Consider the following 18847-nt stretch of genomic DNA (forward strand, 5'->3'; position numbering starts at 1 on the left):
TAAAACTTAAATGATTATTGAACAAAATCGCAATTATACAGATTTTGCAAATAAAGTCGAACAATAACAAATCTACCGTTAATAATGGCGGCAAATTTCCATCTATCATAATAGCCAACATACTTTCTATATTTTTGGTCTAATATGTTGGTACAAGATGTTACCCTGATGTTACCTTTTGTCAACCAAAACTAAACTCTATGTGATGGTATTAAGATATATAATCATTCTTTAAAAATCCTAACCCAAACATAATTACACAAAATGTTCTAAGTGTCCACCCCTATCAGCTATCAACACTGTCAACTGTCAATTGTGAGTCGTGACATCTGACAGATGAGAGGGTAAAGGTAGAATTTTGTCATTTTGTGTTTGAAAACTGAATAATGTATTTAAAGTTTTACATGTATCAATGAAATACTTGTTGTGGTGCTAGTAGAATTTTATTGTAATTGTTCTGTAAATGAAAGCTAGAAACATTAAGTTACTAAAACAGAAAGCACAACGTATATACATTGGTATACTATTAAGTCAACTGACTAAATTTATAATGATTATGACGAATAAAAATTATAAAAAGATGAAAAATGTTGATAAAGAATTCATAATGGATTTATTTCTAGACAGCGAAAATGTTTGCACAGTGAACAGGCTAGTGGTGTCAATAGCAAATGTTATAAATGAAAATCATGATAATTTAAATACTCTGGGAGATTTAATGAAAAGAGAATATAATCAAGTTTCACAGTCTGTTTCTGATGAGTGTTTGTTGGGTGTTTCTATTCGGCGAGTTAAATGTTTTTATGAATTGGTCATACAAAATTTTACTGATATTGAATATGTCAATAAGTTTAAAATGAAGCGAAGTACAGTTGAGGTAAATATTACATTTTTTTTTAAGTAAAAGTTTAAATTTTGTTGTGGTTTAAAAAGTGTATTTATAATATTCATTGTATTAAACTATTAATAAAAAAAAAATTAAGATAAACTTTTGTCTATTTACAGGCACTGATAACATTTATGAAAAGCTATATCAAACCGGGAAATATTCCACTTGATAAAAAAGTGCATGTGTTCCTTTGGTTCTTACTAAATGATTCCTCATACAATGATATTGGGAAAATGTTTGGCTTGCATAAATCATCAGTCAGTTATATTTTTAATGAGATTGCTTCTCTGCTAACTGAGAACAGATATCATTTTATTAGCTGGCCGTCATCGGAGGAGCAACACATAACTAGGATTAAAGTAACCAGTAGATTTAAATTCCCCCAATTGGCGTAGGATTTATAGATGCTTGTAGATTTAAAGTTGGACCACAAAGAAATAGAAAAGAAAAACCAGAAATGGTGTTATTACAAGCTGTATGTGATGAATCTCTGATGTTTATGGACATTTATATAGGAGAAAAAGGAAAACTAAGGAAAAACAGGGTCTTCAAAGAGAGTCCGCTATCACATGAATTAAAAAACTTTGTTGACTTTGATAATCACATATTAGGAGATTCTGATTATCGTCTCAAAATGAATGTAATAACTCCTTTTACTAGTGAAGAATTACTGACAAGTGAAGAAATGAAGTTTAATGAAGTTCATTGGAAAGCCCGCAGTTATATTGGCCGGGCGTTTGAGTTGTTGAAAGAGAGATTCAGGAAACTTAATCACATAGATGTTGTTAAAATGGAATCTGTGAATTATTTGATTTCAGCAGCTTGTGTTCTGCATAATTTTATTTTAATGCAAGAAGGATGTTCTGATGTAAAAGAGGAAATTGTGTTGTGTGATGATGGTGTTAGCATAAATACAGATATTGTTAAAACAGCAGAGGAGAAAAGACAGTTTTTGTGTAATTATATTAATTATATGGATCTTGAGGAATAAATACTTGTATAAAGTATAGCAAACATTTTTTTTTAAATAATTGTTATTAGGGTATAAGTATACATTGTTGTTTTAATAGTTTACTGTAAATATATACTGAATAGTATCCTTACTTTACATGTAGTAGATTAAGTATAGTATTCAGTCTCGGATCTTGAATTTTTTGGAGGCGGGGCAAAATCTGGATAATGCTGCCCTAACCACCTATATCTTTAACTTTGTCATCATCATCATGATCATTTGGCGCTCCGCGGGAAATAATTTATGTGTGTAATGTTCTGGATGTCTCAGTAGTCAAAGTTGCGTTAATTATGAGTTGTGTATTTGTCTGCCAAGTTTGGATTTGCCGCCCCTTGAAGTAATGCATGGCCGGGGCATGGGCCCAGGCTTGCCCCTTATTGATCCGGGGCTGATACTATTCTAATATTCGGTGAGTGTAGATAGAGCCTAAGGCGGCGCTAAGACTACGTTGCGAAGTGCGAAAAGAGGCACGGTGTTTGGGTAATTTTGTACAATTTATCCACATGAATTCATTGATATTATACCCTGGATGAAAGCATAATCGTTGTCGCAATATGCTCAAAAGAGTGTGTTGCATCCATCCATTAGAGTAGGATAAGATAAGGGCTGCCCACTTTCCTTTGTTCCGTGGCGAAGCGGAAGTAGATGCGATACAATATTAACGGGATGTAATTGACTTGTCGGGAGGCCTTAAGTCAACTTTGAAAATGTTATTTCCAACTACTGTTAGATGCAGCTGGCATTAAGATCTAACCGGGTGTAATATGAAAGCTCGTAGAAGTGTTCGATTTGTGTGGGTCACATGTTACTTTCTATACCATAGCCATTGTTTTTTATAAGTTGTATTAAATTTTTCTTTTACTGTAGAGGCTGTGCGTCTTTGGAATATACTACTTTTAGTTTTCAGGTAAGCAAAATTGCTACCAATATTTTAAAAAATTATATACTTCTTTCTCTTATTGTAACACAAAGTTATTAGTATCCATTGTTTTCTGCTTTATTTTTACTAGTTATTGGTCATAGTTCCAGGATATAAAGTTTCCAAGTTTCCTATACGTTAATCAGGGACTCGGGGGCTGTTTTAAAAGTTTCAAATAAATTTTGTTTGATAGTTATCGTTAACAGCTTATATAGATGGTACTCATTCCATTACCCTTTATTTGGGAGCATAGATTAGAGTGTGATTTCTGTATTTATTCGGTTTATACATTTATGTGACGAAATTAGTCAGGAGTTGCGAAACAGGCCTCTAGTGACGGGTCTAGACCGCTCGAGACAATTTAAAAATGAATTTGAAGGTATACCAAAGAGTAAACGTTTCAACTATAGAGCTTGGTTCATTCATATTTCTCTAAAGACGCTAATATGTTACAATTATAATCTATGTTCTAGTAAAGGGCAGAAATATGGTCCCATCTTTGACAAATAAACTTAGAAAATATACTGGCTTTGGAAATTAGACGATCCAAAAGTCGTGTCTAGAAAGCTACTACTTATATTGTAATGCCCGTCAAAAAGGTTGAATTAAATGTTCATACGATCCAGGGAAAGAAAACAAAGACATGAATATAATAATACTTATATTCTTCTCTTAATTGATATAATTGGCCATAATTAAATTGGTTTATTGAAATGTAAAAAATATAAATAAAAATATTTGAAAAACATATACACAAGTCTGCATAAATTACAATACAAAGATGCCCTCCGTTTAGTAGGATCCCATTTTTGAATTCAATTGAGTTTGTATTTTGATTTTTTGCCTACATTAGTCCTTCATCGGAGTATATAGCATAATAAAGATTTAAACGAGAACCGAGAGTTCTATATGAGAATAACACTGTGAAATAAGGATATAAAGATGACATTCATTGACCTTTTATAATATTGTTAACAAAACCTTTAATATTTACATTATTAGATATCATTAAACATACTTATTTAACATTGAAAATTGTTTTAATTTTAGAAACGTTATAAATAAAAGCATGTTAACAATGCCCATCAATGTTTTTGTGGCAAAAGGATCAAAATATGTTACTTCCGACTGTCAACGTAATTCTAATAATAGCGTAACTCATAGAACTGCACTTTTTTTTAAACTATATGAGACTAATGGCTAGGAAACGAAATCAAAATACCTTTTCCAGAGGAATACTTAATATAGGCAAAAAATCTAAATAAAACCCAGTAGTTTCGAGGATAGGATCTTAATAGACGTAGGGTAACTAATGCTTACTAAAGTTTGAAGGAGCGAGTAGCTATTTATTATCTAAAATATATTATTTCATTGTTTCAAAATAAAAATAAGTTTGAAAATATTTGCTCTATTAACCCGGCAACCACTGACGGGTAGTCTCAGAAGGGGATTTTAAGGTGGCAAATGGTATTTAAACTCTAATGTTACAATATTATAGTTGGAATTTTAGTAATAAGTATGTAGTTCCACAAACAAACCGATACGGTTATTGATGCTTCCGTGTGCCTAAAGATACCGCTGATTAATAATTATTCAGTCAGTGTTCGCTTGCATGTAGAGACTCAAAAGCATATCCTGCCGTGTTGTCCTTCCAGTGGGTTTCGGGTGTTAAGCACTTTATAAGAATTTACTTAAACGGTGTAATTTTCTACTACAATTATGTACAAAAAAGATTATAATTTTTGCTTAAATTAAAAGGCTTTGATTATACGGTGGGAACAATTGATTTTTTTTGTTTCTGGTGGTTACTTCAGCCTAATAACAATTTAATTCACATTGTAAGTCATAAAACAGAACTGGAATAGTTGTAAGATACTAAAATAGCAAAAGTTATAACCAAACTATGATAATATCAGATAGTACATATGTAAGTATATTGTGCATAAATATGACACATTTCTACACAATAAATATTCCCAATTTAAAGCAATTCAAACGTCAACAACTATATACCAGAAAGCATTGCTTGCTTTATAATATCCTATTCTTTGTCCTGATGTATTCTAACATTAGGCACTATATTGGCAACCTACAAGGCACTATGCACTTAGCACAGTAATATGCTATTATAATGATTTTATACATTAACAAAATTTATAACCAGTTGTATCATATAAATAATATTACGGCTTTATTTCTTTTTGATTCGAAATTCATTTACAACATAGTCGAATTTTATTCAGTCGTAGGTTTACCTACATTAGTACCCGCGACCCTCGGGAATACGCGCACAAACGCGATTTTGCTCCTTAATTATTTATATTTACTTAATTTCCATTATCCTCTAACAGTACTGTACTTGTTCAGTTTTTTTGGACTGATCATCATAGTTTAGACATTCACGTCTCGAGTTTGACTACGTCAAACCTGTTCCTTGAGCCCGTTGGCCGGTTATAACTATGTATTTACAAATATGAACTATATTTACACAGCACTCAACCACCTCGCTAATCTAGAAAATATTCTTATGGAATGTCAAATAATACTAAAGCTGTTTAAAAAAACATCTACGGCTTCGATCAATTTTTGATAGCTCTTAAAATATGTCCAATATAAATGATTAACATATTGTATAAAATGTATCTACTATAAGAAAAACATATCAGCTTTAGTATTAACTAGTTATACTGAGTACTCTAGAAGGTCCATTACAAATCCATCGTAAATGCAATTTTCTTTTGAGTAAGGAGTATCAGATAACGTTATTTACGATACTTTTATCTTCATAGATAATCGACACTGTACATTAAGTTAAAGATACAATATTTACAGTCATTAAAACGTCCACACAACACATACATTGCCGTAGCCGATTTCCTCGGTAGATTGGCACACACGTTACGTTCATGTTTTTTTTATCACTCTGTTATGGATCCATACACAGTTTGTTTAGGTATATTTCAAATATAAGTCTTTTTCACTTTTTGTAAAGTACCGCACTTGAGATCCTTGTCAAGGGATTCGGTGGAATTTCGGAGGTCGAGTGTTCTTTCCTTCCCGAGTTCTAGATGTAAATTGTCTTGCTTCGTAATGGGACAAACATTTGCCACCATATTCACGTTTTTCGATCTCGGTGGCATGTACGCCGTATTTGCATTTAATGGTGTTTCTAATGCGCTCAATCTGAAAAATGAATTTGTATTATTTTTCTGTGCCTGAATAAAATCGATAAATATGATTTTTATGGCGTGGTGCAGGTGTTTAAAATATAATAGAGAGTAAAACACGATAAAGAAAAAATCTGTTTATAAGAATAATGGAACAACGTTTTTTTGTTCACGTACCTGTTTAAACGATTATGTTGTTCATTGAATGGTGAGGTATCGGCAAGAAATGGATGACGAAATCGTCGCGAAAACAAATATCCTATAACGAATCCCACCATAAGTGTAACAAGACACGATGTTACTACTGCTGTGAATAAAGCTTGTGCACTGTATATATTGCCATCGGCTGCTTCGACCGTCAGCAAATCTAAAAGATATAAATAAAATAAGTATAATTTTATAATCACTAAAATTACAAACTGATATTATTGAAATGTATTCTTTTTACCTGTTTCGTGTTTACTGTTGGTGGTACTTTTTTCTTCTGATAATACATTTGTTTCTACAACTTCAATCAGTATTTCATTCTGAATGTCATCACTTTTTATGTGTGTTTCGCTTTCTGAAGTTGACAGTTTTTTTGTGCCTTGGTTTCTATTAGAATGTCGATCACCGGTCGATAACGCTGGTAGCTTATTACATACTTCAGTCTTTCCAGTTTCTACATTTTGTAGAAATCTCTCCGGATTTGGAAACTGTCTATTTCCAACCCATGAACATTGTTGAATCTTAGAATCCCATGCACAGTGAGGATCTTGTAACGCAACACATTCCCTAAAATAAAAGATAAATAGGCATTAAACAAACGTTACACTTTTTATTGAAATTGAAATCCTAAATGTCAATTCATACCTGCACGATTGCACGTTCCCACAATGCGACAGAGTGACAGCTTTTATTATGTCGCCCGACGCGACTATCAACTTTTCTGTTGTGAGAGCGATATGCATTTGTTTTATTGGTACTCCTTGAGGTAATACTTGTACTTCAGATATAACAGCCGTTCTCACAGGATTTCTGCTGTACTCATCGACACTACTATCGAAAACGCCTTCGTTAGAAGCTACATTTACGCCTTTGATAACTCGACCGTCATCAGTACCGACGTATATGACATCAAACTTGTTGCCATTCATAGCTTGAACTTGAGGATGTACAGCTATAGCAGAAAATCTGTATTGTAGACTTACTCTTATAAGAATAGGTCGTGCTAGAAACGAGGGTACTGCTTTATCCATCAGTGGATGTGTTTTAATAAAGTTAACTGTTGAATCGGAGAGCGTCCTGCTGTCTTCCACGCAAGATCCCGGTTTTGTCTGAGGTACTTTTTCTTTTTCTAGAGGTAACCAGTTAGAATTAATAGTCTCTTGACCCTTAAATGCGCCTTCAAATGCATCCATAATGTCCCTCATTGCGAAAGCGCATACAGCTGAACCACCAATAGCATTTTGAGGTGTAGTAAATACTGCGTAAATGATGTCATTGCGGTTATTGCCACTACCATATTCTCCACTAATTAGTTCTGTTGTAGATTCTAAAAAATATATTTTATTTATAACGTACCTACGTATCGACGTAAAGGAACTCTAATTTACTCAAAAATTTAGGTAAATACTTACGGATTTCATCGAAATAAAATGGATATTCGCCAGGCATGGAACAATTTAGACGTGTTTTCAAAAATGATGTCCATCGATCGCTAAAGCTATGAGGTCCTCCTTTATCGTTCAGACAAATTCTTGCTACCCTTGAATACACGGCCTGTCGAAAGACATATTTAAATGTTTATTTAATTCCGTAGATTTAGTAAAGTCACAAATTGTAACCATTATTGAAATACTGACCTTTCCGCAGTTCATGTACTCGACAGCAGTTTCTCTATAGAAGAAATAGGCATGACTTGTGGAAGCAACTGCTCCAACAAACGAAGGGTCGTTTAACAATCGCAGATCTGATCGTTCTGTTCGGACTGGTTCCCGATAGATAAGTGGATCCGTTCCAGAAAAATCGGCTGCTGTCGCTGTGTACAGCTGATCATCTACACAATAAAACAAGATTGATTACTTCTTAATAAAATAAGTTATTAAAAGTGTCGCAAATAAATCGGAATTAATTAGGTTTATTATTTAAAATTGAATTTCTTGTCATGTTCGCATGTGATTTTCTCGATTACTATAAAAAACAAACAGACTTTACTTATTTTTCCTTACCTACAAATATCGAGGTAGAATTGTGTTGAGGATCGTAAGGACAGCGGCCGGATCCATCGAATTCTTCAATCGGATGACTTGGTGAATGGCTTGCGTACTTTCGACATAGGGGCTTGAAGGCGTTTGTTCCACATACCAGAAGACGTCCTTGCGACCGTGCTGCCACTCTTGGGTAATTCTGACATTCATCTGCTGATTTACCTTTGACTTGACATAACTCCCTGTGGGCGTCGGTTGACTGCCATTGTAAACGCTGGAAAGATAAAAATAAGATATTTTAACTAATGGACTCGTTACTCAAAATCTATAAGTAAGACCAATAATGCCTACAGAAGTAAATATTTTAAAACTTCTAAAATATTTTAAAAGGAAATACAATTGGGGTGTATAGACTACCTTTGTGACGTTATAATTTTGGAGATTTAAAGTAGATTTGAAGATATTTCAACTACGCCTTCTTTTACTAATGCTGCTTTTTTATTTTTACTCCACTACTTCAAAGGTGACTGAATATTTTTGTGTCTTATTTTAGTACACTACGCAAACTGAAAAGGTATTTTCCAGCGTGAATATTTTATTCGCGAGTCTTAGTTTATCTTTCGTTCTTGGTTCGTTTTGCGCACATATTGTTAACAGAATAGCGATTTTAGCACCGAATTATTTTTCATAAAAATTTCAACGTACGTTGCGGTCAAATACATCGGCAGTATATAAATACTGCAAAATCTTGTCTATATCTTGGTGTAGGCTTTTCTTAAACTCTTTTGTACCTATCTAGGAATAGACATTAGGTAATATGCTTTCTCATCCCTAGAAACAAGCCGTAGATAACATTGATGAAGTTGCTAGTGTAATATGAAAATCGCTAATAGAACATTCCACTCCATTATTATATGACTTACTAGAATAAATTCCTAAACTAAGATATAGTTAAAAAGTTATAGGTACTAAATGTTCATTTATTCAAATCCAAATACTGAGCGCTTACATTCAGTCTAAGAGCGAATAAATTAGAAATAATTTAATCAACTACAGCAAAATATGGATTATCAAAAAAGAAAAGCATTTGATTCCTAATACTATTATATGAATTATGTAATATTTGTTTATAACTTTTACGAACTGTTTGGGTTTAAAACTATTTTAAAAGTGGGCTTTAAAACAAATGAATACTTTCACTCTTCCGACTCTTCTAAAGGCGGTTTCCACTGAAGACAACAAAGCAAGAAACTAACTTTGATTTAAAAAAAAATAGGGCGTCGGTAATATATTGGCAATTAAAATATATAGGCAATTTTATTTGTATCCGAGCAATAAAATTTTACCTCTACCTACTCATATACAACAAGAAAATGCATAAAACGTTGAATTCATCCAAATGAATGAAGTACTTTTTATCTTGCGAAAATTCATTAATGCGGGTGTAGCAGTCTGGTTAATAATAATGAACATTACTTGTATCCAAGCGGAAATCTGTACCTCTGAAATGAATTCGTATATTAACTGTTCTATCATTTAACACAAATAGACACGCAGTTGAAATTAATAGATGTTTGTCCGTTGGCACTAGGGGTCGCAATACCGGACCATTTTTCGAAACCGGTATTTTCGGTATTGACCTAAAATAAATTCCGGTATTCCGGTATTTTCGGTATTTCCGGTATTTGAGGAAATATTAGAAAAAATAGAAAATATACATTTAAGTTAGTAATTAAATGTCAAATTTTAATGACAGCTTAGTGGTTAGTTAAAGGCTGAATGAAAAGAGATTATTTTCGTAAGCCAACGTTCATGCCGTTCTGATTTCTGAGAGCTGGCTCAAACCTCACCTTCCTTCTACTCTTTACCCCCTCCCTGATTGCATTTTGATTAGAAATGATCGAGTTGACAGGATAGGGGGCGGAGTCGCTATATATTTATGTAGCGACCTAAAATATAAAACTGTAATATCTTCCTCTGCTTCTTATTCTGCTTATGCGAAATTTCTGTTTCTTGAGGTTTGGGTCAAGAGAGTGAAAACCTTACTAGGTGTTATTTACTGTCCCCCATCTCTTGATTACTTCTCCAGTCTGGAAACAGTTCTGGAATCTATAAGATCACAATATGCTCATCAAATCATCACGGGTGGATCATCATGGATCTCGTAAACTCCTTATTGTCCTTGATTCTGCTAAACTGCATGTCCTACCACTGCAAGCCACCCACCATAATATGGATGGTCACGACACTTGACTTGACATTATCCTCACCTCTGCTCCTTCCCCTGTTTTCTCTCACGGTCAATTTCCCGCTCCTGGCTTCACTCACTATGATCTCATCTACATATCTTACGCCCTAAAACTTCCCAAGTTCCCCTCTAAGATATTGCACTTGCGTAGTTTTGGTCGCATTGATGCGGATAAGTTGAAAGGAGATGCTGCTAACTTTAACTGGGATCACCTATTGGCAGCCACCTTTGTTGACGATAAAGTCGCAATTTTTAACCGCGCTGTCACTGCACTCTTTGATACCCAGGCCCCTTTAAAGAAAATTAAATTAAAACGTCCTCCTGCACCATGGATTACACATGGAGTTAGGATGGCGATGAGACGAAGGGATCGGGCTTTTCGCCAGTACAGAAGGGATCGATCGGAGGAGAACTGGTGCCTTTTTAAGGCTGCAAGGAATCGGTGTAACCATATGGTACGTAATGCTAAACGCCGACATATTCTCAGTAATATTTCTTCTTACTCGCCAGCCAGTATCTGGAGATTCCTCGGAACTCTGGGTATTGGCAAAGTTAAAAACATAGATGTCCACGGTGCGACTATTGGTTTGGATGACATTAATCAACATTTCACATCTGTTACCATGATTGATCACCAAACTAGGCGTCGTACCATGGATTTCTTAGCGGGTCTATCCAGGCCTAACATTAATACTTTTCATTTTTCTTCTGTGTCGTTGGGTGAAATTAGAAAAGTCATACTGTCCATTAAATCCAATGCTACTGGCTGTGACAACATCAGTCGTCGCATGATAATCCCTATCCTGGACCAACTTCTACCAATCATGTCCCATATCATTAACGCCTCCCTCAGTACTGGTATCTTTCCGTCTTTGTGGCGGACAGCTATTGCTATCCCTCTTCCTAAAATCCCTAACCCATCACTTGCTAAGCATTTCCGTCCCATATCCATTCTCCTTTTCTCTTGAAAGTGCTCAAGGCCTGTGCTCACAAGCAACTGTCTGAGCATGTGCACCGAAACAACCTACTGTGCCCACTCCAGTCTGGCTTCAGGCCTGGCCATAGCACTATTACTGCACTCCTCAAAGTGACTGGCGATATTAGGGCGGGCATGGAGGATTCCAATGTCACTGTTTTGGCTTTTGGTTGATTTTTCCAACGCCTTCAATACAGTCAGTCACGACATTCTTCTTGCAAACCTCTCCCACCTTATGATCTCGCCCACGGTACAGTTGGTGCGCCTAGACGATTCTTCGTCTAGCTGGCGTGATATAGACTGTGGCGTCCCTCAAGGCGGCATAATCTCCCCATTATTGTTCTCTATCTTCATAAACCTTTTAACACAAAATCTTCAATGTGCGTACCATCTGTATGCTGATGACTTGCAAATGTATTCTTAGGAGCAAGTCGATTATGTGTCCGCAGCTGTAGATAGGGTAAATAAGGACAATTTCGGCCTTTCGGTAAACCCCGCGAAATACCAGGCCATTATTGTAGGCAGCTCAAGGCTTTTAAACAGGTTGTATTTTACATCTATTCCCCCTGTTATGTTTCTCAGCTTTGTTTATCTGACAGCTTGCTGTTTGTTCAGCTTTGTTAATCTGACAGCCAACTAGATTCAAGTTGTATCACAATATTAGCCAATCACAACGGCCCTACGTCTACGCACTGCGAAGACTGCCATGCCGTCAGCACTAAGAAACAGACTTGTTATCACAGCAATGCTCCGTCCTTAGATAAATAACGTCTATTAATAATGAGGATAGACTTTAAAGAACAAAAAATATTTCTTAAAAGTTCTATTAAAATAACAATTAACAGTTAACACCGCTATGCTTAGAACAAAACAAAAGTAGCAATATAGCCATAAGGCTATATTGCTATATAGCCTTATGGCTATATTGCTACTTTTATAAAGAGCGAGCAAAATACATGGTTTATACCATGTATTTTGCTCGCTCTTTATAGAATATACGCCTATACGAATGAATGAAATTGCAAGCAGCTTAAATTTTTGCGATATAAAACTCGAAAAATTAATAATTATACAGACGTTTTGTACTGAATTTTATAAAAATAAAATACCGAAAATCCCGGTATTTGTAAAATCAATACCGGTATTTTGAAGTTCTTTATTTGGTCCGGTATTCCGGTATTTTCGAAATCCGGGATACCGGTTTGCGACCCCTAGTTGGCACGAATGCTCAGTGCATCGTAATTGAATAAGTTTCAAGAAACATCATGTAATTATTTTAGAAGTTGTGTTTGTAGTGCAGATAGAAAAATCATTGTGCGATGTCATTGAAAACAACTCTGTTTTATATCAACAAATAAAACAGATGGCTATAAATACAGGACCATTTTTTGATGAGAGTTATGTTAGCAGTGTCTGGCTCAGTGCCAAACAGCCTCTCGTCCCTGCGTCCGTCCATTTCGTATTTTTATTTTATATGCACATTGTGCTGCCATTAATCTTAGCTTTGAATGAATTATATATGGGAGATATAACAACTTTTCAGATCGGCGTTCAGCAACAACAGTAAAGTGGAAAGAGCCTTTACATAACTTTGCCAGATATGAATACACAATCATAGGTTGTAAATTTTATATTATTCATAACAGGTGAAGATGATTCATATGATGACGATGTAAAAATTATCTTCTTTCGATTTTATTTTACTTTGCAACGAAACAAATATACGACGACGTATATCTTACTAATAATTTATATATTCAAGAACTCTACATAATTCACCCAGTAAAAATAGAGAAAACATTCCACTATAAAGGCTTTGATTTATGATTCTCAATATCAAACCGCTCTAAAACTTTTCTTGTTTGTACATATATCTGTTACATTATTTTACCTAAAGACACTCCTATATTTCATACGCTATTATTCGCATATGGTTCAGTATTGTAAATAGAATCTTATTCGATTTAGAAAATAAACGTAGTAACAACTGAAATGCGTCGTAACTAAGAAAAACCGTGAGTGCAGCGGTAGGTAACGGAGTTGAGTAGGTACTATAGTTATATTATAGTTGTTTGCGCAAGATTAGATACATAAACCTGTCCTGCTGTACCCGTTAAGGGTTTCGTTTCTTCGCTTGTGGGTCGCTGACCGACTATTGCTAGTACGTTAGATTATATATCAGTGCAAAATCTGTTCTGTATCAATTTAGGCTACAGATTGCCTACCTGTCTGCTCAAAACTGATAGCGTTGCGTATTGTTGCAAACTTTTTATTTTTGATATATAACTGATAGCATTGCTATAATATTTATGTAAGTTTTTATCGATTTGCTGGTTTATTTTAGATTATCAATGCATATAAAAGTTTCATGCAGAAGCGTAAAAAAGGATTTGTTACTTGACTTACTTGTTCAACATTTTCATTCAAGTTGTAGAGACTTAAATTGTAGACTGTGTTTCTGTAACAATAAATAAAAATATAAAATACTTATAGATATTTATAAAAAATCTTATAATAATCGGATTTGTCATTTCAAATATTAAGAATGACTGATGTTGCTGAATTCGCGTATATTAAATTGGGTGTATATTTTAAATGTATTTTACACATTTTACTACGAGAATATTAACACAACTAATAACTTGATTATTCTAATTTTCGAGAATTACACTCACCTGCCACCAACTAAAATGGAAAAGTCATCTTTGTCTAAAATACGGAAGTGGTCTGGTGCCGTCGCGTTGCCTACGAACTGCTCTGAAGTTTCATCGCCTGTAACAAACCAATTCATTAAAACTTAGCATGAACGACTTCGATTTTATAATTATGTAACTTTCTGTTTGGAGTTTTTAATGACCTCACATTAACGATATGTGGCCTAATTATTTCTAAAGTTATAGAGTTATAGTTAATACTAGAATAAGAATTGCCAACCTTTATTGTTTAACGTGTCATTATAAAAAAAAATATGCCTATATCGTGCCATCCCTGGCTAGCCATAGCTATCCGGGCGTCTTTTCTGGCGACTTTATTTTAGTTTCTAACTATATTTTTGTTGCTGTACATTTTCAATATTCTTTGTATTTGCCGCACATATTTGTGTGAGGATTCGTTTTGGAAACATAATGATTTTAAATTTCATTTCCTGATGTAGATACGTAAAAATGTTTTTTTCTTCAATTTATGTATAAAATATGCTTTGATAATCCTTTTGAAAATATTCCCATGTTTTAGTTAAGTACATAATATTGTTATTAATATAACCAAACAGCGATATATTTTCTGAATAAATTATACACAAACGACAAAATCTTATTTTGTAATTATACTATAAAACAAATTAAAGGTACATAAGAGTCAAAGTACGCATATCCCTTTATTCGTCCACGTTATATGTGTATTTATATTATGATTTATTTTTTTCATCGAAATGTTCTAATCGCACCAGTGTTTTATGATACGATTAAAGAGCAATAAAGGTTCGCGATTTCAAAACAAAGCGTCATGAAAACCGTGCAAGGTTCTCAGGTTACATCCGTATCTTATCGTTCCACACTTGCCACAAGTATCGTCTGTCTAACAACGAATAGTTTTTTCTGATTTTATAAAAACATAACATTAATTATTACAGCTTCTCTAAGTATAACCTGTTATTTTTTACTCATCATTAAAACGTTATCTCCTGGAAGCGATGCAGCTGCGATGAGGAGTGTTTAGGTCGACACATTCACGGTGTGTGGTGAAAAAATGTGCAATCTTATCTAATCCTTACCAAATCTTAATAGAACAACGTGTGCTGGTTACCGGAATCACTAATTTGTGGTCTGCTTTATTTAGTTCGAACTAAAATGTTCGGAAGTTCGTATTATCGCAGCACCATTATGCTAACTGTTGGAATAGTTTGCTAGCACACGTGTTCTCTCCTACTTATTCTTATATTAGTTTTTTAAAACGTAGTGCGACAAAGTAATTAGGTAAGCCGGTATAATATGAGTTACTATTGAGACACATACCGCCGCTTTTTGGTCGACAACTTAATTTAACAGCATTATACTTAATTATAGATGTGGTGTAGTCATCTTTATGTAATGTGTTTTTCCTTATTTTTAACTAGAAACTCATCTTGCCATCAATCACATTAAATATTAACGTATTTAACACATCCGTGTAAACCACACCAATTTCTATAAAGTAGATTGTAAGTGCTTCGTTGTGATATCGATAAACATTCTTTCTTTTGTTATGAATAATAGAAAACTTGAGATCTCCGAATTGTTTACAGGTTTTAAGTATTTTACAGGTTTGCTATTAATATCCTTCAAAAAATTGTTTTAGTAAATTAATCTTAGATTGATCAGTAACTGTCTCTCACCATGTTTGACGTGGATGCGAGCATTAGAATCCGGCATCCAGGCTTGTGCCGTGGATGCTAGGAATACTAGGACCGCGTGGGCGACGGCCATTTTGACTTAACACGTCCTCTCTACGCCCGCCATCTTCCAACTCTCCTTTCCTTTATCTGTAATGAATTGAACACATGTTATTAAATGTTCTAACACAGCGACATGAGTATTTAGTATCATTTTGCTGGTATACACATTTATGTACATTAAATATTGTATAGTATATGTGTAAGTATAATTTTATGATGACTAACTGCAATTAGGTAACCTCCACGTACACACGTTTTTTGCTTGTTGTAAATTATGCGTAGTTGAATTTGTTTTGTTGTTTTATTGTTGCCGCGAAAGAATGAGTGTAACATGTTATCTTTGAGTGATCACAATGTACAAATAGCGAACGGCGATAACTGCCTCATTAGATGTTCATGTGTGAAACTAGGTTCATTACTCGTCGACATAAAAAAACAAATGTAGTAAAATATAAATGTAAAACTACGTATTTATAACAAAAAAGGCGAACAAAATTTTAGGAACGTATGATTAAGAATAAGATGAAGAAAATACTATGTCAAGTTTAGACTAAATCAAGATTTTAAAATCGTTATTCCGGCTGTGTACTATTTTATTCGATAGATCACAACGATAAGTTCTTAATTAGGAGTCAGAATTTCATTTTAAACTAGGTTTTTAGCGTCGTCTATGTAATAAACTTTTTCGAAATTATAGCCAATTTTTTTCTTGTGTTCATCTATCTATGTGACAATTTTCATTTAAATTCATTTAAAGGTTTCCGCGTATACTTCTAACAAACACGCTAACATGTAAACTATCCAAATATCTCAACAAATTTCCGCATTTAAATAAAATGATTATGGATTACATGAATGAAAAGTAAAATATGAATATCAAAGGAACATCATCTATTTTTTTTTACATTTTGTTTTTCTCTTGCTGTTTTTAAGTTTTATCATTAAGTTACAATAGGTATAGTGCTTATGAATCCTAATGAACTTAGGAATGCAATAACAATAATAGTTTTTGAATATAAACTTAAAAGGTATTTGAGCTCGCTTTAACGTGTATTGAGCAGTCTAAATGTAAAACAAGATAAATATAATATTTTATTTATATCTCACTGTAAGTAAACTATAAGCTTTCATGAGAGTTAAATTCTTTAAAACTAGTTGTCACAGATGGCGGAGATTTTTATAAACAGTTCTTTGTGTAACAATTCCAGACTTGAATCTTAAAACGATTCTAACTTTTATTTTTTGCAAAAACTTTTTTATAAATCTACCGTCTATATTTCGTTTAGGAATTATTCATTTTTGTCGAGTTGTAAAAAGGACTCTATGTGTCATTGCCAAATTTTAAATACACAAAAGTTTCAACAATTTCGTTTTCAATGAATGAGTGCTATTGTATTATAATACAAACAAATTAACAAATATCATGTGTGTGAGTTACTTGTTAACATACTCCAAACATTTATTTTTGTAGCGGAAACAAACAGTATTATAAATAAACTTAAATAAATTATAAATTATGGTAAACCACAAAAATTCCAACATATGAATTATATAATATTTTACTTCTACGTGAGATAAATATGGTAAAATATTTAAGTGCTTTTAAATGCCCTATATTTTACGAAATTTTTCTGTAATCATTACAGTAAAAACTCCTTGACAAGAGTGAACTGTAATGACAAAATTAAAAGTGGCTCAGTCGGTAATGATGGTGCGAAGTGCACGCATCGTATCTGGCAGGGTAGGTCTGGTTCTCAGTCACACGAGATGCCCGCACACAACATACACATCCACACTTGTTTATCAGGATTCCTATTCTTTTTTTATACATTTTTATAACTATTATTGTGATCGTGAGAAACAAATCGCCAGTGCGCTCCAGTACTGCTTCTTGGTATATTTTTTGTTGAATAACATAAGGCAATGTCAAGTTACCATAATATTATGATATTGAAGAATGAAAAAGAAACTAAATTTACTTCAGGTAAACACATGTCATTAATACTAAATGCGATGTTAATAATTGATTAAACTATAGATAAATATCATATAATATTTGCAATTAGTTCCTTCATACTCATACCATCATTCATAATATTATAATATTAAAAAAGAGTATGTAAGAGATTGGTTGATTTAAATATGATAAGGGTATTTGCGATTCGGGAATAATACTTCTGTGTACATTTTCTGTGATATAGATTTAAAGCATATTCTTAGATTTATTAGATGACACAAACAAAGAAATCTCTAAACAAATAAGGCATCGAATGGAATAAATAGGTACATTTTATACAGAGTTCATCATTGGATTATGTCGCTGCAACGCTCTATATGCTGGCGCAGTGTGCGTGCAAACACGATAAGTCTGCGATTACATAGACGCGGTTGACACTTGAGCCCTGAGCTACCAGCGATGTGACGAAGTCTTACATTAATCCCACGCTTTTTGGGAAGCTGTGGATTTCTTTATGTCGGCTGCAATAAATATATCCGCAAAGAGGGTGTAGCGACGGGTCGGTTTAACATGTGACTAGTAGGACTATGCTAAGACGATAAAAGGCAATTTTTCGCCATTTTTCCATATCAGAGTGAGATTTATTGCCGCTTCTGGCGATGTCACGACTGAAATGTATGACTTTAAACGAGACATATTTTATCGTATCGATAGACGGGATGACTCTGTACGTGTTGGAACTTTTTATGAGATACTCTTTTATGTTAATAAATTTAAGAGAACGATAAAATAGCAACAGCGTATTTATGTAGGCTGGGTACTGAATGAATATTGATTTTATTGGCTATTTGGGGATCGGAAAAATAGAATTGTATTTTCATAAATCGTGGTGAGATATTGCAGTTCCATCTGTCGTTGTTCAAAGGTATTTTGATTGTTAAGTATTCATTGTTATGGGAAGCTAAAGTAAAGTCTGAGCACGTTCAGATTCTCGTGAGGCTATCTAAATGGCTTTCGAAAATTAATTGTTTATGGAATGATTATTTTATTCACTACTA

At 33.8% G+C, this 18847-nt stretch overlaps 2 protein-coding genes across 3 annotated transcripts in view; one reads left to right on the forward strand and one right to left on the reverse strand.

Moving 5' to 3' along the window:
* The first annotated feature begins 309 nt into the window (after positions 1-309).
* LOC115455805 (protein ALP1-like) lies at positions 310-2365 on the forward strand. Its single transcript, XM_030184536.2, is given in 3 exon segments — positions 310-877; positions 1006-1278; positions 1281-2365. Coding segments are annotated over 3 exon segments (1287 nt in total). The 5' UTR covers positions 310-463; the 3' UTR covers positions 1881-2365.
* A 1145-nt stretch (positions 2366-3510) lies between these two features.
* LOC115449023 (semaphorin-1A) overlaps positions 3511-18847 on the reverse strand; it is a 34907-nt gene continuing 19570 nt past the window's right edge. For both annotated transcript variants that reach the window (XM_037442622.1, XM_030176738.2), the window contains exons 2-11: positions 15773-15919; positions 14076-14172; positions 13807-13858; positions 8198-8450; positions 7832-8025; positions 7607-7748; positions 6840-7521; positions 6436-6761; positions 6165-6354; positions 3511-6003 (exon numbers count right to left, since the gene is read on the reverse strand). In XM_037442622.1, the coding sequence (XP_037298519.1) occupies positions 5781-6003; positions 6165-6354; positions 6436-6761; positions 6840-7521; positions 7607-7748; positions 7832-8025; positions 8198-8450; positions 13807-13858; positions 14076-14172; positions 15773-15863 (2250 nt within the window). In that variant the 5' untranslated portion in view covers positions 15864-15919 and the 3' untranslated portion in view covers positions 3511-5780. The remainder of the gene's footprint in view (positions 6004-6164; positions 6355-6435; positions 6762-6839; positions 7522-7606; positions 7749-7831; positions 8026-8197; positions 8451-13806; positions 13859-14075; positions 14173-15772; positions 15920-18847) is intronic.

The sequence above is a fragment of the Manduca sexta genome, chromosome 25 (assembly GCF_014839805.1).
Source record: "Manduca sexta isolate Smith_Timp_Sample1 chromosome 25, JHU_Msex_v1.0, whole genome shotgun sequence".
NCBI classification, from domain to species: Eukaryota; Metazoa; Arthropoda; class Insecta; order Lepidoptera; family Sphingidae; genus Manduca; species Manduca sexta.